The sequence below is a fragment of the Ascaphus truei genome, chromosome 9 (assembly GCF_040206685.1).
Source record: "Ascaphus truei isolate aAscTru1 chromosome 9, aAscTru1.hap1, whole genome shotgun sequence".
In the NCBI taxonomy this organism is placed as follows: domain Eukaryota; kingdom Metazoa; phylum Chordata; class Amphibia; order Anura; family Ascaphidae; genus Ascaphus; species Ascaphus truei.
Genome location: NC_134491.1, coordinates 54,956,413 through 54,978,152, shown reverse-complemented (window position 1 = coordinate 54,978,152; position 21,740 = coordinate 54,956,413). Strand labels below are relative to the sequence as shown.

The 21,740-nt window shown below is 42.6% G+C and overlaps 2 protein-coding genes across 3 annotated transcripts in view; one reads left to right on the top strand and one right to left on the bottom strand.

Moving 5' to 3' along the window:
* Positions 1-1,671: 1,671 nt before the first annotated feature.
* On the top strand, positions 1,672-8,393 carry SIVA1 (SIVA1 apoptosis inducing factor). The gene is made up of 4 exons (XM_075614939.1): positions 1,672-1,872; positions 3,295-3,471; positions 7,361-7,517; positions 8,202-8,393. Exons 1-4 carry the CDS (start codon positions 1,755-1,757, stop codon positions 8,257-8,259), a joined length of 510 nt encoding a protein of 169 aa, XP_075471054.1. The 5' UTR covers positions 1,672-1,754; the 3' UTR covers positions 8,260-8,393.
* Positions 8,394-13,570: 5,177 nt separating this feature from the next.
* The window catches only part of AKT1 (AKT serine/threonine kinase 1), a 68,520-nt gene continuing 60,350 nt past the window's right edge, over positions 13,571-21,740 (bottom strand). For both annotated transcript variants that reach the window (XM_075614935.1, XM_075614937.1), the window contains 4 exons: positions 19,994-20,208; positions 18,579-18,666; positions 17,632-17,734; positions 13,571-16,547 (listed from right to left, as the gene is read on the bottom strand). In XM_075614935.1, coding sequence (XP_075471050.1) covers positions 16,468-16,547; positions 17,632-17,734; positions 18,579-18,666; positions 19,994-20,208 — 486 coding nt within the window. In that variant the 3' untranslated portion in view covers positions 13,571-16,467. The remainder of the gene's footprint in view (positions 16,548-17,631; positions 17,735-18,578; positions 18,667-19,993; positions 20,209-21,740) is intronic.

Sequence of the window (21,740 nt, the reverse complement as noted above, 5' to 3'; positions counted from 1 at the left end):
TCAACTCCTGTCCCAGAGTCATAAATATACCCAGTATTTTTACCTTTGTGTGGTTTTCTGATTGTGTTTTTGTGGGGTGGTCTTTTCAGTGTCCATGTTAGCTGCCTGGAAACTAATTAAAAGAGAATCACAACTGTAGCATTCATCAGCTAAATGAAAATGAGGCAGTACATTGGATGTTTCATTGACCTGTAAAACGTATTACACTATAAACTACACGGAATATCTAACAATTCAACACTGCAAATGTAAAGACAATAAAATTAATTCTTATATGGTACTTAATGGGTTATTTATTAAACTTTGGTAGTGCTGATCAACGGGAGCTGCGATGCTATAGAGCCCTAGTCAGCACTGTACCTTAATGAAAAACCCCATTAAACATTTAACTAAACCAAAAAAGAAAAGCTATCACCAACTACAAATTAGGCAAGGTTGAAGTAGCGACAGTTATGCAGCATATTGAGAAAAGCGAGATTTGCATGGTTATAATGTCTTGGAGATATTTGCAAATGTGTCTTACTGTTGAGCGGTGTCTCTCTGTGATCGTAATTTAGCACTGCACAGCATTTTGCATTTGTTGTTGTTCTGTCTCCTGGATACTGTCCATAGAGACTCTGTAACCAGGATAAAGCTGTACACACACGTCCAGGTAAATGACAGCTAAAACAACAGCGATTTCCTGCAGCAATAGGAAAGGAACATGTAATGCTTATTTCATTTCTACTGGCAGATGGGAAGAAAATACTCAGCTAATCAAATATACTGTATCTATGGTGCTTTAAGAAATCAGGAAGCTTTACTTCCATTCAGAAAGGAATTAAAAACCTTCCTTTTTAAACAAAGCCTGGCAAACGGGCACTAGTACCCTGGCAGCCATTTTTCTTGCTCCCATTCGTGTTGCCCGCACTTTTGTTGGCCTTCCTCTCCCTAAGGCAGTGTTCACGTCCATGCGGCGTGCGGGCGCGTTGCGTGAGAAATCAGTTAACTCGGCACGACAGGCAGGTCACATGAGCCGTTTGCCCAATGAGGCCGAACCAGCTCCGTGACGTCACTGGCACACCCCTAGACACGCGTACCATGGCCGAAAAACGCACCCGCTTCAAGCGGGTGACGTCACGGCCGCGCACGACTCCGCACGGGCGAAGGCACCATATCCTCAGCCTTATACTGGGTGTCTTGGTGAGCAGCGGGTTAGAAAAAAAATGAAATAAATATTTAGAGAGGCCTTCTACAAATTAGCTTCAAACCAGCCTCTTCTACACAAGCACAGGGACGCACTGCTATAAAGTTTCTGACCCGTGTAATAAGTCTATTGACCACAAAAGTGTGATATCAGAAACCAGGGCTCTCCAGATCTGCTGTGCAGTCCAGGCATATTTTTTGGAGAATTTACCTTTTGTGGGATAGAACAAAATGGCTGCCGTATACTCTGTAGTAGACTTGATGTAAGGCTACATTAAAACACACACCCCGCCCCGCCCCCCTCCCCGGCTTCCCCACTGCACAGCAGCCCCTGCAGTAAACATTGAGCAGGAAGCCAGTCTCCACGTGGGCAGCCCCTGTGACATCAACAACAAGTGGGAACCAATCCGCTGCCGCGCTGAGCATCGAGCGAGGTCTGTGATTGGAGGGGCGTGTTGGTGACGTCGCGTATACTTGGGCAGGCGTACAGTGTCAGTGCGCATGCGCAGTGGAGCCCCAGTTTGGCGCGGTTTCCTGTCAGTCCCCCCCCGGGCCGCCCTCCTCACACGATGCCCAAACGCTCCTACCCGTTCGGCGACGCGACCCCGCTGCAGCTGAAGAAGCACGTCGGTCAGAAGGAGTTGTGCCAGGGCGTGTGCGGCGACAAGTACAAGCGGGAGGTCTTTGGTGAGGGCGGTGTTAGCTCTGCCGTGTGTGAGACGCAGGTGCCCCCCTGGCTGACCCCTGTGCAATGACCCCTGTGGGGGACATGGAGACTGCCATATGGGCCTGCTTTGCGCTGCCTTTGATGTGGGTGAAAGTGGGTGTGATGGGCAGCGCATCAGAAAGTGGGTGTGATGGGCAGCGCATCAGAAAGTGGGTGTGATGGACAGTGCCTCAGTGTTGACCCCTGTACAGCCGGGAAGAGGGGAGCTTCTGTCATCAAAGGGGTTAATGGGTTTTAGCCAGTGGCAGTGGGCTATTATTTTGACATCCGCGGGGTCAGAGTTCCCACTGCCCTCCGGCCTGCGTCGTCAACGCTCAGTCACTGGGAACGGACAAGGATAAGGCTGCGCTTTATAGTGCTGGCGACGGCAACGTAAAAACAAACGCATTGCCGCTGTCATGTGCGCTTATATTAAGCGCGACGGCTTGGTCGCTGGAAGTCATCTCAATTTGATTTTTCCAGCGACCGCAGCCTGACGTCGCCGGCACTATAAGCGCAGCCAAAGTCTCCACGCACTGAGTTGTCGTTTCAATACAACATAGTGTTTGTTTTACATACAATAAAAAAACAAAGTATTTTTTTTTTCTTTTTTTTACATTAAGTCCTTCATTGGGGAGCCCTGGCGAACATAATTTTTTTTGTATTGCGGCGCATGCAGATTTTAACACTTAGATCAATTGGGGGACAAGTGGCTGCTTTGAATCCCATGGGGAGAAAAGCGCTGTATGAAATAAAGTTATTATTGTTCTTTCGGGATGCACCCAGTAACACTTTTTCATATGACTGTTACTGAATAATTGTTGGTGTGCATTCAGCGTTTTGGTGGAAGTCACCCCCCCCCCCCCTCGCTCCCCCAAAATCAGGTCAAATTGCATCCTGTACTCTGTAACGCAACCCTGAACCGATGAATGGAAAAGGGGGAGTGGGCAGTGTTTTTTATTTTAAGTTCTTTTTGGACATAGTAGCTATGTCCTAGGGCACGAGTGACCAACTCCAGTCCTCAAGAGCCACCAACAAGTCACGTTTCAAGGATATTCCCTCTTCAGCACAGGTAACTCGGTCAATGGCTGAAGTGGGGATATCCTTGAAACCCGACCTGTTAGTGGCCCTTGAGGACTGGAGTTGCCCCCCCTCCCCTGCACTAGGGCACTCAAAGGATTAAACTGTAGTAGAAGGAACTATAAAACAGAAATGTACATTTCCTTCTGAAAGTAAATGTTTGAATATTGTAAAATACTGCACTGTTTTGCTCTCAGAATCCTGTGTTTTTGTTTGACTGTCGAAAAGTTTGACCACGAATATTGTAATTTCTTCCTTTAGTTATACTTTGCAGCTTGTGTGTTTTTTACCGCGCACTTACAGGATTTTCCTCAATTCTTTAGAGAGAACCAAGAAACTCCTGTTCCGTGGTGCACAGGCCTTTATGGGAAACGCAGAGCACCAGAGCGAACCGCTGGAGAAGGTGCAAGAAGAAACTTGTAATGTACATGACCTACTGAATGGACAAACTCTCATTGGTCAAGATGGAAAATTGCTCCGGAGCTCTCAGACACAAAAATGTGAGCTTCTAACATGCTTCTATTTGTACAACGTGCATTTTAGCAACGGCAGGTGCTTTGTATGCAGCAAACTGAGTCCATAAGGCACTTGGTCAGCCTTCTTTAACCGGCAGCAGAATAAATGACTCGTTTTAACCTAACCCTAATCTGCCAGCCTTTTACCCTAACATGGAGTGCTAATAATCTGGGAGAAAACCATAGTGCTTTCACTCTCATTGTCTCTAAACCTCCCAAGATAACATTTGGATTGTGAGCTCTTTGGGGCAGGGTCTCCTTTAACCTGATATCATTTACATGTTGCACTTATTCCCTTTTGTTTGTAATGTACATTATTGACCTGTTGTCATAATGTAAAGTTTTATGTACATGGTTGGTGCTATTTAAATAAAATTTTACATGCATAGCCGGCTAAATAAAGGAGGAGGGTATCCAGCCAGGTAAATAGACCATTTCTCTTGGCAGCAGACCCTTTTCTTGATCTGAACATAACAAACACACCAAGGGTTTAAGCTCGCTCCTCCCCACTTTTTAAAGTACAGTACAGGCATACCCTGCATTAACGTACGCAATGGGACCGGAGCATGTATGTAACTATGTAACACAGGCATACCCCGCATTAACGTACGCAATGGGACCGGAGCATGTATGTAACTATGTAACACAGGCATACCCCGCATTAACGTACGCAATGGGACCGGAGCATGTATGTAACTATGTAACACAGGCATGCCCCGCATTAACGTACGCAATGGGACCGGAGCATGTATGTAACTATGCAACACAGGCATACCCCGCATTAACGTACGCAATGGGACCGGAGCATGTATGTAACTATGTAACACAGGCATACCCCGCATTAACGTACGCAATGGGACCGGAGCATGTATGTAAAGCGAAAATGTACTTAAAGTGAAGCACTACCTTTTCCCACTTATAGATGCATGTACTGTACCTCAATTGTCATATATGTGCATAACTGATGTAAATAACGCATGCGTAACAGGTTCTATAGTCTCCCCGCTTGCGCACAGCTGCGGTACAGGTAGGGAGCCGGTACTGCTGTTCAGGACATGCTGACAGGCGCATGCGTGAGCTGCCGTTTGCCTATTGGGCGATATGTCCTTACTCGCGAGTGTACTTAAAGTGAGTGTCCTTAAACCGGGGTATGCCTGTAGTAGCTTTTTTGTTTTTGTTTTCATTTTGCTGTATGGACAGACCCACTGCGGTAATTCTCCCTCCAACAGAGGTAAAAGAGAAGTTTCACAGTTCAGTGTTAGGACCTGCTTTACTGGTCATGCCTTGACGTGACTTGCAGACTTATAATGCTTTGGTCAAAGGATTTAACTAAATGACCCTTACACATGAGAATATTATTATTATTGAAGTATTTAACTATATATTATTTACGATGTATTTTGTAGCATTGGGCTTTTGTTTTATACTTTTCTTGATCTGTCATTATTTTTTTTAATTTCAGTTCTGTAGTATGACAATAATAGTTACTGCCTTGCTCTATCTCCCCCCATATATTCTTAATACAATTTTGAATGAGTTTTAATATACTTGGCCTCCTTTGATTTTTATAGCGGGTTTTAGAACACATCCCCAGCAGTGCAACACTTGTCTGTTTGTGGTAATTTGTTGTTAATATTCCCAGCAGATACATAATGTTACCTTAGTAATATATGAATACATTTTTAGTTGCCGAGTTACACTGCGTGAAGGATTGATTGAAACTGAAAGGCAGCCATTAAGGGAACCAGGATCTTTGCTCATTTATCACAGGAGAGTGAATCGATCGGCAGCATAGGTAATTGGCTTTCAATAAAGGCTGCATATATTAAAACAAAACCTATGTTTTAAAAGTGCCGCGTGGACTTTAAACTATTTTGTTGCATTTGCAGGAATGGAAAAATCCCAGGCGCATAATGTCAGCCTGCTGCCTGTGCTGCTGCCTGTGCTGCTGCCTGTGCTGCTGCCTGTGCTGCTGCCTGTGCTGCTGCTGCCTGTGCTGCTGCTGCCTGTGCTGCTGCCTGTGCTGCTGGCAGTGAGGGCTAGTCTGTCAATCACTGCTGCGGCTGGCATCAGCGCCCTCCATCATACTTTACTAGCGCAACAGTAAAGCATGACAAGCTCGCTGTTGCCAGCTGCGGTGGTTACTGACAGTATTTTTGGCCACCCGTGAGCATTTGACTGCTATTTTAGTTTTGTTTTTTTTAAAAGCATTTTAATAAGCACTCATTGCGGGAGACACTAAGGGGCCTATGCACTAAAGGTTCATAAAAAAAAATCGCCGAGCCATTTTATAGCAAAATTCACAAAACGGGCGATTAACCGGTGATCTGATGAACGACCCTCTGAAAAGGCCTTACCCGGCGAGTTGTATCTGCTGCAGAGAGAGCCGTCTCTCCCTGTGCAAATCTTGTCCGAAATGTATCTATAAATTTTAATTTTGTTAATAGTGTAGATGAGCAGGGGGACCCCCTACTTCCCGAGATACAGGCCCCGTTATGGGGTGTCGGTATCTCCTATGCATTTTATTCCCACGGTCACGTGACGAGGACATTTAAATGCATAGGAGATACCGGCACCCCATAATGGGGCCTGTATCTCGGGAAGTAGGGGGTCCCTGAGGCTATCCGCTATGGTAATGAAGTTTACTGTAAATGCATTTTTATTGCATAGGATTCATGCCAGGGGTCTCTGGTGCTAATAGTAATGGATATCAGCTCCAGAGATTCCCGGCATCAATTCTATGCAGGAAAAATGCATTTTTTTTTCTAAGTCCCATCTTTCCGCTTCTGTGCAGGTATTCAACACCTTCACGCCAACTTTTTCTGGCGTGAGGATTTTGTGATTAAATCACCATTTTAGTGCGGCGATAGGCGTTGATAGCCTAATCACTGCTGCTAGAATTGCGCAAGTTTATGAACGTGGCGATAAGTGGCTTATCACCGCTGCCTCTTTTTTTTTTTTTTTTTTTTTTTATGAGCAATTTTTTGGGGCGATTCAGTCTTATCACCCATTTATCACCGCTTACTGAATAGCAGTAGGCATTTTGGACGATAAGTGCTCGATAAGTGGCTTATGAATGCTTACTGCATAGGCCCCTAGATATTAGGTGTGGGTTTTTTTCCCCTCAATGGACTAAATGGCTTTTCTGTTACAGGTGCATTTGAACTTTTATTCCAAACCCTGTATGAAACCAACTTGGTATTACAAGTATTTTTTTAAAATATGTACTAATATGCTTTGGTGTTTCTATTTAGTACGGTAGTGTGGTAACAAACGAATGAATAAAAGTAGCAAGGACTGTCATGTTCTATTTCACAATCATTAATACTGTCTAAAGTGGATCAACCTAGTGTGATTTGTCTTAATGAAGCTGTTCTGTTTTTCTAATAAAACATGAATATGCAGGAACATTCGATATTTTTTTTTTTTTTGTCATAAATTGATCTTGTTTCATAATTTTTTTTTTTTTTTTTTTTAAATATATGGGTCAAATATTGCAAAGTTTATTTGCATGGAAGCCAGCTCAAAACCCTCTGTCTCACTTTATTTACCTGCCAATTATTTGCTCCCGGATTATTAGGGCTTGGTGTGTGCAAGCATTGGGCTGAACAAGTCCTGTTTATTTTTGATGCCAGTTAAATAAAACAGTACCAAGTCCCTACTTCACAGGACTTGCTGGGTTAATGGCATCTGCCATTAAAAGTATTCCGTTGTCCTAGGCAGAACTACAACTGTACATTAGGGGTGTGTGATCTTAGTACTGTACTACAATAACTTGTTTATTAATTGCGTTGTACCGAGACCAACGCTGTAACATTAATGTCCGCTTTAATTTTAGGACTGCATAAATATATATTTTCTTTTCCACAAACAGCACTACCTGTGGGAGTATCCAAAGCTTGCTCTTCCTGTGTCCGATCTGTTGGTGACAAAGAAGCGTGCTCGCAGTGCGAACGATACATATGCACAAATTGCTGCAAGTTATGCAGTTGTTGTAATGCAGTAACCTGCTCCCTTTGCACAGTTGTTGAGTAAGTATATGTACAAACATTAGTTATTGTGGTCTATTATTATTGCGAACACCGTATACAAATCCTAATGCTGCATGCTTAACTGGCTACGACCCATTCTAATTTAAAAAAATCTGAAAGCAGTATTGCTGGAAATCATGAAGAGAGCTCTGGGGGGAGGGGGTGGACAGGGAGTGATTGGTTTACCTTGGTAAAAGAGCTCACTATCTTGGCACTAGAGATGCTAGTACAGGGGTGGGCAATGCCAGTCCTCAAGGGCCCCCCCAAACAGGTCAGGTTTTCAGGATATCTCTGCTTCAGCACAGGTTGTGCAGTCGAAGCCAATCACTCCCTGACCATTTCCAACTCTCTCCCCCCCGTTTAGTTTCCTTGCTAAATACTTCTAGCCACGAAGGGTGTGACAATGTGACACTTAGTGTGTTGACAGCTTGCACAAATTATGTATCCTATTTATAGATTCAGTGATTTTTATTGCATTGTGAATTATGTAAATTGGCAGAATATACAGTGGAATTGGCCTACACATTGCCTTAATGCTTGATTAATTGTTTGTGAACTGACTAGGTCACTATTTATTTATTTATTTTTAGTGGCTGAAAGGGCACGTTTAACCTGCCCTGTGACCTTTATCATGGCAATGAGACTAGTATTGCACACTAACCCTAAAATGTTTCCCTTTCCCAGTGACAATGACCTCTGTGAACGGGTGTTCTGCTCGGCCTGTTCTGTGTTTGAGGTGTAAACAAAGGAATTCATCCTGCACATCGCTTCCGGTTGACTTTTATATATTTGGGAATATGCAATTTTTATATTGATCTTTGTATGTCTTTTTGTGTAATTTTGAGACATTGAAATAAAGTTATTTTTCATACATGAGCAGTGGCCACAAGGTGGCGTAATTGTCTTAAATTCAGTATAGTGGATATCTGGTACCAATCGTACTTCTCATCCCTTTCTACCGTAATCAAGCAAATATTTATTTAGTCTTTTTCATTAAAAGAAATACAGTAATATATATTCTGGAGAATTAAAGCTTTTGTACACGGATGTGACCTGAGGTGTTTTTTTTTTTTTTTTTTTTTTAAAAGGACCATTCTCCTATTACAAAAATAAAATAACTAGTCCTAATTTGTAACTTCTCGTAAAGGTATAAACAATCCCATCTTCTGAATTATGATTTAGGTGGAGTATTTTTATTTACTTAATGGGCATTCCTTAAACAAGATTGTCTATAACTTTGACGAAGTTATTCACTCAATCATATTAATCTTTAGCGTAGTCATTGCCTTTGAATAGGATTTAATCTTGTGCAGTAAGATTGTCCATTGGCGAATCCAGCCTAAACCCTCTATTTTCTGACTGTTTCCCCTGCAGTGTTTGTGGTCTCGTGGGTTTTTTTTTTAATTGTCAAAGTTTGCAAAATCCTTCCCTTCACCCTAAACAAATATGAATACAAACTGCAGTTGTACACAGCAGCAATCCCACTACTTGCCTTAAAAAACAAAACCATAATCATAATAAAACTTAATGATCTTTGTTTTATTTTCTTTTTCTTCTAATGGGGTTTAACTTAACTGTTTAACATCTGGCTCTCTGGCAAGTTTCACTTTTATTTGGCATTTAACACCAAATCTATTCTACCACCTTCAATAAAACCTCCTGCCATATAGGGTTGAGGTTAGGAATTACTTTTTAAGTTTAGCATCTAATTGCCTACTTATCCCAGCCTGACTGCCAAAGCCAGAAGTGTTTCCCAAACAAAATGGGTGTTTTATTTTTTTCCTAATTATGCCACTCAGCTGTGTACCCTTTCATCAACGTGTATTTGTTGCAGAAACAGAGCATTTGTCACAAGGACTATTTAATCATAGTGGTTGGATCACTTTTGTTCTTGAGATGTGAGCATTACATACGTATGTAATTTTTCTGTGTGGTTGACTGACTGTAGTTGTGATGAGCGGATATATGCTAGGCATGTGTTCTACTGCGATGGCTCATGGTTGTGTAGCCAGACCAGGATAGTGTAATATTTTACAACGAATGCAGGTAGCAACCACTCTCTCTATCAGTGGTTTTCAACTTTTTTTTATTTTTCCCTTGGGGTGCCCCTAGTAAAGTGTTCAGTTGCTAAAGCACCCCCACAACAGTACAGTCAGCCACAGGAAACAGAGGGGGCAGACACAGCCACCCCGTCCCCAAAACCTCTCCTGCTTCCTCCTACTGCTTGGCCACACCCCCAGGCTGCTGACACCACCTCCTTGTTGGCTGCTGCTGGATAATGCAGCTAATCAGGAAACTGCCCTGCCCCCTAGCAACAGCCCTGCTTTCTCCCCTGGGAGACTGGAAAATTCCTGTAGCCCCCTCCCCCCACCCCCTCGATTTCTCTCGGGGATAATCGGTTGAAAAACATTGCTCTATATATTGGGAATTTACATAATTGCAAAAAGTGATCAAGCATCTTGTGAACATATGAAGAAATATAAATGTATTAATGACAACATTGACTCATGGTTATCAATCAATATTTCCAGCTAATATTAATTTTGTATAACCACATAGGATATATAAAACTGTAAACTAGTTCTTTGCTTAAGTGCCATAAATAACTTAATGTACATAAATCATCCTAATCTCTTAAAAACAAAGTATCACCACAATTAGTGTATCCTTAATATGGTTACACCATCCCTAAATCCTGCATCTGCCTAAATTGTCATTGGCATTATACATTCAGAAATTGACCATCACAAATCCAGTGAGGTATACCTCCTTAAACGCAAGACAATAAAGAAAATGCTTAACACAAAGGCGTCCGCGGTAAATGTTTCTAGAACTACATTTAATATGGTGTGCATTGTTTTGTATTTTATTTCACCCATTTTTTATGGGGCTATAATCCTAGCTGAGCCATACATTTACTATTCCTGATTCACAAGGCTTCCAGCTTCATTAGCAAGGTGAATTGTACTTTCTAATTGGGCTGTGCCATTTTCCAAGGTGTAGGAATATGACCAGTGCCACTGAGGAAAGAGGCGAGAGAGCAACTTGGAACGAGTATATTATATAAAGTTTTGGCTTCTAAAACTTTTTTTTAAAATATATTTTGTAACGTTTTGTCAGTAAAAAGATTAAAAACAAAGCTTCTCAGAAGTCTAATTCCCCTAAATAATATGGCTTGGAGTGTATGACTGATGTTGGATTTACATATGAGAAGGATGGGAGTTGACTGCAAAAAAATAAGTTTCCTTTGATCGTAACACAATGTTAGAGCTAATTTATATTCGGATCTCATGAAATTGTCTGGCATTCAAGCTGAGATTCCCAAGAAAGTCATCAATCTGCTCCCCATTATTCTCAATGTTTATTCTTTTTATTTCCACAGGGAAAAGCTTCCCTCCCCCCCCCCTCATCCCCAAGCCCAAAATCTTTCTACACTCTGTCTGTAAAAATATATAATGTACCATGTTTTATCAGTGTCAGAAGGACATACTTGAAAATGAGAGCACTTGCAATGTATTTCCAGTTAAACAGTTTTATAAATAAATATTCTTAATTAAATGGTTGTTTTCTTTAGCTACATTTTCTCTCGACTAGAAAGTCCCTTATATTACCGACCCTTGTGTTGTAGGTTTACGTCTCTGGGACAGATCATTGCGCTGTGATTTGATTGACACTTGAATAATGTGGAATTGTGGGATAATTCCTATTGGAGGTCAGTGCGTCTCCACCAGTTTCCTGTCCTTTAGCTGCTTCCTTTTTAATGCGATGTCACTGTGTTGACCTTTTCGAATACTGGGCATCTGGCAGATGCACTGTGCCACCAGACTTCTGGGTCATGTAAACACATGACGCAACCAGGCCCAGACACACAGGAAACGATGGCTCTGTTGGAAGTCAGCCCAATCATCCCTTAGAAAACAAGCAAGTGTCTATGCCATACCTGGCACTAAGTCACCTCTTCCACAGGGCAGATTCCACTCCTCATGCTTGGGTCCTCAGATGTAGGGTACTCTGCATGATTGATGTCATGGGGCAGGCAGGCCCAAATGGCCACCGGTGGAGGAAACAGGCATTCAGGTGGAACTTTAATAAATGTTTTAAGATGCTCAAGATTACAAGCATGTGGAGTTGGGACTTGGAAGTTGTTTGATTTCCCATCGAGATCGTGTGTGATGTCGGTGTTTATAGAAGAGTTTGCATCTCTAAGAGCGAGGTTGGATAAGGATAGAGGGAACACGACTGACCGTGCCTAATTCATAGACTCTGAAGAAAAGGAAATCAATCTTTGGTTTTCAAAGAAACAAAAAGCAGCCAAACTAGCATTTGTTTTGAGGAAGACCATTTGTAGTTTTTAGGTCAGGGAATACATACTGCTTTCAACTGAGAACTTGATACCTTTTTAGTAACAGAAAATATATGGAGCTATTACTTCACATTTTGTAATTGACTGGATACTTTTTTTTAAATTTAAATAAAGTGAATGCCTTATACTTGTGACTTTCCTTTAGATCAGGGGAGGGCAAACTTTCTGCTGCGTCCCAGTCTTCCCTGCCTCAATGCTCGCGCACCCCCCCCCCCCCCCCATCCCTACTTCAGACCTGCGTCCAATGATGCTGCCTGGTCATGTGAAATCACATCATGTGGTGTCATGTGATGTTACATGACCCCGCCGGGTTGCCACGGCGAAACGTCACAGAGCGCCTGACCCTCCGTAAGTATAGCGTTGCAGAGGCCTCACGCAATCCCCCGGCATTTAATTTAAATGCCTTGGGGAAGAGCACGGGGCCTCTGCAACCGCCCGCACCCCCTAAAAAATCTATGCTTTAGATAGTTGACGGCACAGAAGACTCTGGAGGGCAAACAGTTCATTCAAACTATGCTTGACATTGTAAAGATCTGAAACTTGTGCTGCTAGTTTATAGATTCTCCAGGTCAATATATTTACCAGTAGAAAGAAAAGAAGGGTGGGTCGACGTGTTGGTTCTTTCTTCCTTGTTGTAACCAAGATGGAGAGGACGGCCGCGCTTATAGTGCCATCGATGGCGATACGATGGGTGACATCACCCGTCGCCACAGGCGAAAGTTATTTCGCTGGGCGGCGGAGCGGGTTTCCGGCCATTTGATTGGTTCAAGGGCCGTTACTTGAGGCGACAGCCCTTGAAAAATCAAATTTTGACGGCTAACAGTTTTCGCGACAGCGACGTCGCACTTACTATAAGCACACGCGGCGGCAATGCATTTGTTTTCGAGCGACGTTGCGTCGCTTGCACTATTAGCACAGCCTATGTAGGTGGTATGATAACCACTTGTTTGTCCAATAAAAGGTATGTTACAAGCTTTTGAACCTGTCAGGATAGAGGATAGGACTCGATGAAGGACCCTGAGCAGTTCGATAGCTTGTAACAGAACTACTTGTTGGTGCAATAAAAGGCATCTTGCCACCTCCTTTGTTACTACAGTAGAAAGACACTAACACTTCAAAATGGGTTCTCCACTCAACACAACCCTTTCTCCATATGAATTTGCAATTAACCAACAAATCACATTTTCTGCTTCATTGCCCATAATACTTTAGCAGTCTTTAGTGGAGGTTATTTTTAAGACCATTAAAGCAAGAGGACAATGGTAGAACATGGTAGATTGGCATGCTAACCCACTTGGTTCTAAAGTACCTGAAAAGCATTGCATTCGGACTCCGTTACTAGTAGAAGGAAACCAGTGTGTTTCTCTTACCTCATTTCTAAGGTAACTTGCAACACTGCTTAGTTAGAATTCAAATCGACTTAGTCAGAGAAACGTCATCGCGTTCTACTCACGAGTCTTGTATTTTATTGGTGAACAGTCAGAGGTGCACAATGTTTCCGGTCCAGCCCTGGGCTTTACCAGGTGGTGTTGGCGGCACTCTGGTTCTGTTTACCGCATGAAAACTCAAGGCTCCTCTTTTCTCTACCAACTTGCAATACTGGTCGGAAGATGCTACCAGACAAGAGTGCTCTCCCCGCACACAATATACAGTATTTATTAAATAAACCATTTGAGGCAGACAGACACTGTTTGGGTAAAGCAGTTTTTATTTTATGCAATAAGAAGGAGAACTGCATCATAAGTAAAAATGCTACTGCTTAAAACATCATTTAAAAAAAGTCATGAAAGGGCGGTCTTGCAAATGGCCGGTGTTTAAATTCACTGGGAAAGGCAGGAATTCTTTTTAATTATTATTAATAAAAAAATGTGTTCCCCTTCACAAAAAAAAAAAAAATGCTAAAAACGGCAGAATATACTTTTTACAGTAAAAAGAATGAAAACAAGATTCTAAGAGAAAGCAAATCTAACTAGATACATTCATGTGCAAAAAGACATAGGTTAAGAATGGTTTTATAAAAGTAACATAATACAAAAAGGGGAACATTACACTTGGAATAAAAAAAAATGAAATAAAAGAAAAACAAGCTACCTTCACTTTAACACCTAATTACTGAAATACATTTTTAACATTACCGGTCTTCATATTTTGGTAAAAACACTGATATTTAAGTAAATACTGCCAGCTGGCTATGGCAGTGGTGCTTGTGTATAGGAAAGTGAATCTCCTATCCACAGTGCTAAACAGGTTTATAGTGGTAAAAACAGTTTAGAGCCAAATGTTGCCCTTTTGGAAATGACGCTGAATAGGACTGGTCAAATACCTGTCACTTGACTCTACGGCAGGGCTGGCTAACTCCAGTCCTCAAGAGCTACCAACAGGCCAGGTTTTCAAGCTTTCCCTGCTTGAGCACAGGTGGCTCAGCCTTCGACTGAGGACTGGAGTTGGCTACCCCATGTCTACGGAAATAGTGACAATGTGGAGGAAACGACAGTATGTTAGGAGGCTTCCTCCAGCAAACGTGCATTCACTTCGTGGGTTGCAGGGAGACGCATGCAGTTCTGCAATTCTTCATATCCCCTTTATAATCAATAAGCAGATCCCGCCTATTAAGCATGAGTCGGTGCTGGTTCATTCCACAATTTAATTTGCTGTATTTCTGTACAAATTGTGAATAAAGTCGGCTTCCTTTTGAATTCCATGCTATTTCTGGCAAATAGGCAATCCTTATGTTTTGGCGCTAAATTAGGGTTAGGCGATTTTTGGTTAATAAACCATCTGATCACAGATTGCTAAATCTATCTGAAATCGCGCTTACCAGCAAAGGATTTGCACATCTTTTAGTTCTTGGAATGTAGGATTAAAAAAAAAAAACAAGGTGCAAACAATTAATAGCCTAAAACGTTACAAATATCTATGTACACAAGATCAGGTATAGCAAACTCCAGTGCTCAAGGGCCACCAACAGGTCAGGTTTTCAGTATAGCTTCAGCACAGGTGGCTCAGAGGCTCAAGTCGAAAACTCCTCCGATTGAGCCACCTGTGCTGAAGCAAGGATTTCATGAAAACCTGACCTGTTGGTAGCCCTTGTGGACTGGCGTTGGCTACCCCTGCACTAGAGTATAAAAAGAAATCTAAAATAAAGTGATTGAGGTTCTCTTCCAAAGCCTTTTTGACTTGATATCATTTACACAATTACACCCAACCAAGTTCATGGGAATTCATTTGTATAATCCCTCCAGCTTCTGAGGTTTCAAAACAGCAGAAACCTGGATATACTTTCATTCAGCATCAGGTATTTTGCATTGCAGCAATGGGAAAAAGGACAGGATGTGCAGGGATTAGTAAAGAATCTCCAGGCACTGCAGCTCTGATACCTGTGCCTCCCATTTCTTAAATAACATCAAACATAACGCTCTAAACTCCTTAATAGGACGGGAATAATACAGCAATCACTTTATTTGTATTGAACTTCAGATTTCCCCTACTGCACATATGCAAATGTTTTTTTTTTTTTTTTAACATTTTGGGCTATTTTTGAAGTGTTACGACATTTCAAATAAGAAATTGAAATAATTATGTGATTACGATGTGAGAAAAACACACACCACAATTCTTTGATAAAGCTGTAGTGTTGCTTTAATAGATGGTGAAAAGTGCATTGTTCTAATGTGAGGCTACATTTTTCTCAACATTCGGCTACTGCTTCTATCGGGCTTTTTTTCCCCTCACTGTAAGTGATTGGTTTGTTTTTTTTACAGGTTATTCTAACACAAACTATAGCAATGTGTATGAGCTTGGAAATATTGGGTCATTTAGAATGGCATGACTTGCTGTTCTGCAAGCAAACCCTAAATATTTTCATACATGCTCTAAGAGCAAAACAAAGAGGTTTCTACTTGTTGGACTTCATTAATTCTGACTAATCTGATATGTATTGTTTTTCTACAGCAAGATAAGAACTCTTATTTAATTATTCACCTCACTGAGGCTATTAAATGCTGCTTCTTTAGTTGGTTTTCCATTTAATGACACTGCACTGTTATAAAAAAAAGTGATTTTAAAGTATCCAAAACAGGTTCATTTTGTATTATTGCACTATCTACTATACCTTTGAATATTTCCTAACTACAGCTAGTTGCCCACCGTTTGAATATTTAACTCTGAAATAAATAAAAATGGTCGGTGATGTGCTGGGTGATGAGAACTTATCTTCATTCATGATATGTTTGGGTCTTCATTTGTCCAGCTGACAACTTTTGAGCACATTCTCAAACATACATTGCGTGGAATCATCCAACATAGAACGTGTTTGTGTGTATAGATGTATTTAGAAGAGTAAATACACACATAGAACGTGTTGATGTGTATATATGTAAAATGAGAGAACTGGTTTACATACAGACCCGTTTTCCAGACATTCTTGACACCTATACTGTCATACAAACATAGTTTGTAATTCATAGGCTCTAGAAAGTCCTGTACAAACGTTGATGAAATGAGGTCCGCAAATATGAAGTCTGTGTTGCAATGTGGGGGGTGGGAGGGGGGGGGAGGAAAACAGAAAAAACACACAGTTGGAAAAAACTAAGAGTTTCCACTAGCAGAGTATGAAAACTGGGGAAAATGAGGTCTTCTTTCGTTATCGACAAATTCCAGATTATCATCTGCGGGAAAAACCCAAATGAGGCACAATAAGAAAAAAAGTCACATGTTATTCTTAGTTTGTTCGGTAAATAAAATGTTAATTTTACTAGCCAACATTAGTTAAAATGTCACAGTTGATGCAATAATCATGTACATAGTAGATGTTCAGACTAAAAGCCTTTATTTTAGTAGAAATATCTAGCAGTCGCTTGTAAATATTGCTTCATTTTGTTCTGTTTATTCTGGTTTTGCAATGTGCAGCAAAAGTAGGTTTTATAGACCATTCAGACCGGAGGTGGGCAACTCCAGTCCTCAAGGGCCACAAACAGGTCCGGTTTTCAGGATATCCCTGCTTCTGCACAGGTAGCTCAATCAGTGGCTCAGTCGAAGCTGGTGGCCCTTGAGGGCTGGAGCTGCCCATCCCTGATTTAGACCAAAAGACGAACTCTTAACAGCACATTGTTCGGTTTTATTTGCTCCTTAAAATAACAAAACAAGTTTTTGGTTCTCAAACTGAACTGAAGATGGAAGGGAGGTAACATACGCGAAAAGTACAGCAAACACTCAAACGCATTCCTTCTCCTGTGGGGCTGCAGTTACTCTGGAGGAGAAAGCCAAGCATGTTTCATGGCAGTGTGTTTAAGGTGGGTGTTATCTGTAGGCCTCTGATGAAGGGGGTGCACCGTGAAACATTACGCTGCTTTCTTGAGGTGTGTCGGACACTTGGTGTATGACATTTGATGTTGCTATTAAAAAGGTATGTATGCAACGCAGGGGCCGGCGCACCAAGCCCCGCGGTTGCAGAGGCCACGCGCTCTTTTCCCACAGCAATGAAACCGATTGCCGGGGGAAGAGTGCAGTCTCTGTAACAGTCTCTCACCTTGTCCACCGGCATCTCCGGCAGGGTCCCGTTATCATGGTGACGCGACCTCGGAGATGCTGCGCCGGACAAGTTAAGAGGCCCCTGCATTGGGCCCCCGTGATAATCCCACCCGGCTCTGTAAAATGCAAGCATGCTGAATATATTCTAGCCCGTTTGGCAATTTATCGTTTAGTGTGAAGTATCCATTATTCCTTCCTCCGGTTATTACAAGGAAGCAATACCTTGGTCAGGTGGCGTTATAGTGATCATCTGCGCTGTGAATTCCTCATCAAAATATCTCGTGTCCGTTTCGGATGTAACTTGTGGCTTAAAGGGGGGTACAAGCTGAAACACAACATCAATATACTTACATTTATTTTGTGTAATGTCTAAATAGGTACAGAGACACATTGTTTTTGTAGTTTGCAATTTGTTAGGCCGAGTCCATGCTGCCTGGGCGCGAGCGCGAGACGGAGCGCGAGACGGAGCGCGGTGACGTGGCGCTTGCTTGCTTGCAGCAGGGGTGATTCCTGCACTGTAGCTAGACACGATTCAGAGCGTTTCAGGGTGGGCGGGGGGGGAGGGTGGGGGAGAAGCGGAAGGCGTGGCAGTGACATCACGGCGCTGGTTCACCGCTCACGTGACCCTGCCATCGCGCGGCAAAGACAAACGACTTTGTCTCCGCATGCATCGCCCTTCCCCACGCACGCAGCATAGACGGCTTCATTGCCATAATGTTATTCATCGCGCAGCCAGCGCTCCGTCAGCATGGACGAGGCCTAAGCGCGGGTTAGGTTTTCAAGTGACAAAACAAAACACCCACATATATCCTTTTAAGGCTCAACGCTGCATAACTCATTTTGGGGGTTCTAGATTTTATAATCGTGTCATTGCACAACTGGATCTTAAATATCCGTGGATGCTGCTTAGAAAACATGCTGCGATGCAATAATTCATCAAATGGATGCTACTAGATTGTAAGAATTTGTCTGCAAGACAGGTAGAAAATGTGAAAAATACAAACTAAATCAAGATAAGAATGGTCAAATGCTTCCTATTGCACCAGTTTCAGTTCTTATTAATAGTATCCATTAATTTCTGTGCATATGCCGTGTAACATGTAACATGATGTTCTTGGTATGTTAAGGCAGTTACATGTTGCTTAATTGAGTGACATCTTCGTAGTTACCTTCTTCTCGTACACATTTTGCCATACAATTCCGTAAAAAAATTTGTGCTGCATGATTTCTTTTGCATCATCTGGTCCACCGCCTAACCTGTGTATAACAACAAAAGAAATACATAATATCACCATCAGGCGGCGCACATGGCAGCCCCAGCTTTAGTTCTGTGGCATTTTGCAATGGACCATTTACCAGGAATTAAAAGTAAAAATGAAATCAGTTTCAGGAAGCAGCACAGTCCGATTAAAAGATGTTGGCATTTAAAGTAATAAAAGTATTTTTCCTGTTTATTTGTATCTGCAATTGCTTCCTTTTTTGTATTAGAGGGGGAGAGGGGGGTGTACAAGGGAATCTTATATTGTTAGACTGTGTCTGTCCTATCAGGCGATGCCTTCCAGAAAAAGGTGATTGCTGAAGAGGAAGGTGGATTCCTGCCTTTGACCCAATCAAAAACACGGTTCTCCAATCATCATTACCGAATGTTTTACTTGTACAGTATATTCTTTTCAACTGCCACAAATGCTCTTACTTTGGAGATTAAAAGAGTAATCCAAGTTTTTTTTTTCCTCTCTCAATTTTTTAATACAGCTTTGAAGCAGAGGGTCTCCGGGGAGCACCTGCTTCAAGATGCTTACCTCCGTATGGGGTGCCGGGACCTCCTGCAGTTTTCAGCATCCGCCGCACATGGGCCAATAGGAAGCCGCACTGGATGATGTTGCAGCTTCCTATTGGCCCACGGGGCCTAGGCGCTTTGAAATGCAGCCATAATATGAACCGTGGAGCGGCTACCGGGCACCCACTATGGAGGCGAGTATCTCCGGAAGCAGGGGGTCCTGAAATTAATGGGGTTCAGCTCCGGAGACCCCCCCTGCTTCATTCCTGTATTAAAAAGTGAATGGGGAGAAGGGGGGGTGGGAATGGCTTGAATTGCCTCTTTAATATGGATTAAATTGGTGCTCGAAGGTATTAACACAGCGCTAGGAAACCCCCAGTGTCATAAATGAGCGTCAGCAAAATAAATGCATGAAACGCGCATTGGGCTGCGGCCCCGCTGACAGCGCTCATGCTTGAGAGCGGTGACGCCACCAGCTCTCCAAGCATGAGCACCGGGTGTCCTGGCTGTTTTGCAAGCGCGCGTGGGAGAGCATTGGGGGCTTGTTGAGCGCACTTCAAACTTTATTTTGTCTCGCCAAGCTTGGGTGAGTGCGTGCCCGCGCACGCACCGCGTGAGAGGGGACAGGCCAATTTCAATTGCAGAAACTAAACTCGCCAAGCGCCACGCACTCAGCGCTAGCGTGGCCGCAGCCGTAGGGTTCTGTACTCTGTTGTCCTTTTATTTCACATATACGGATCTTTCAATGGGGACATGGTTGAAAATCTGGAATAACGATATACTGCGCTTCTATACAAAGCCTCTCACCTTTGCTTAGGGTCTTTCTTCAACAGACCTGACAGAAGAGATTTGGCTTCGGGTAATAAAGTGCGAGGGAATCTAATCTCTTCCATAAGAATAAGTTCAAAGAGCTTCTCGTGGTCCTGGTTGTAGAAGGGGAGGCGACCACACATCATTTCATACATCACAACGCCCAGTCCCCACCAGTCCACTGCACGTCCATAGTCATTGTCTTCTAGTACCTAGAAAATAAAGCACCCACAAGGTCAAGATGCATTGCTGCAGAGCAGCTCCATGCAACAGCAAAGATGTTTTACACTAAACTAGAAGGAAGAATAGGAAGAACTTTGCTCAAATCCGACTTCATACTTGTGCCCTTTCCTCTTAACCCCTTCATTGCCCAAGGCACCTGCAAGGTGAAGGATACCTTCAGCAAAGAGGGCACTTGCCTTTCAGGCTATTCCAACAGTAAATGTGTTAACACATTATTCAGTTATTACATCAGTGGTTTTCAACAGGGATTACTAGGAACCCTTGGGTTCCCCGGGCAACAGGCAAGGGTTTACTGCAATGCATCTGATCTCAGACGCGCTATTAGAGAGGGTTGGGGTTCCTTACAATGCATCTGTTCTCAGACACGCTATTAGAGAGGGTTGGGGTTCCTCACAATGCATCTGATCTCAGACGCGCTATTAGAGAGGGTTGGGGGGGTCCTTACAATGCATCTGATCTCAGACGCGCTATTAGAGAGGGTTGGGGATCCTCACAATGCACCTGATCTCAGACGCGCTATTAGAGAGGGTTGGGGTTCCTTACAATGCATCTGTTCTCAGACACGCTATTAGAGAGGGTTGGGGATCCTCACAATGCACCTGATCTCAGACGCGCTATTATAGAGGGTTGGGGTTCGGCAAAATTTCACAATATAATTATAGAGTTATTAATAAAAACAGCAAATATTTGCCTAGGAATCCTACGGCTGTAATACCGGCTGAGAGGTTTGGGGCCACTTCAAGCTTCGCAGTGCTAGAATTTCTCCATAATATTACATCCTCCAAGTACACAATAACTCTTATTATTTTATTTACATGGGTGATTAGTCTTCTCATTCTTAGCATTCACACTGAAATAGTGCCATTAGCGTTTATATAAAGCATCTCAACAGGACATTAAAGGAGCTACTCTTTATATTTACTTTTGTACCTTTCTTTTGCTACTGTTGTCTCTATTACATATGGCAGGTTATATCTTTGCACATGTTCATGCTTTACTGCCAGTCTCTACTGATAAGGGCTTGAAAGCATTACGGCCCATTAATTCTATTACAAGATTGTTAATGGCTCCTAAATTCACATTACTGTACTAAACATGGCTAATGATCACCAGTTCTGTTAGTTATTGTTCTCCCCACTCACCAATATATCTCTCCAATGGATCCCTTGATAGAGTTAAAAAGATCTGGCTGAATTACGAGATGAGATTAATGGTGGGAGGGGGGGGAATCAAGACTTTGATTTAATAAACCAATACCCTCTCCTCCTGTTTTGTTTAAGCTCGCGCTGCCTTTAAAATGAACTTTAACAGGGAAAAAGTAGTCACAAGTCCTGCTGTAAAAATCCAGAAGCTGTCAGGTATTAGATTACCCCCAACAGTCTATTTACAGCATCTCCTGCAGTATGATTCACGCCAAGCGACAGCTGGTTGTACAGCTGCCCTGTATATGTAGAAGACCAACACAGCTGCCTGTCTGCCAGGATTCCAGGATCCAGGCTCA

Coding starts and splice junctions, on each gene's coding strand:
- SIVA1 (XM_075614939.1), top strand. CDS start 1,755: ATGCCCAAACGCTCCTACCCGTTCGGCGACGCGACCCCGCTGCAGCTG. Junction 1,873..3,294: donor GTACAAGCGGGAGGTCTTTG/GTGAGGGCGGTG, acceptor TCAATTCTTTAG/AGAGAACCAAGAAACTCCTG. Junction 7,518..8,201: donor TCCCTTTGCACAGTTGTTGA/GTAAGTATATGT, acceptor TCCCTTTCCCAG/TGACAATGACCTCTGTGAAC.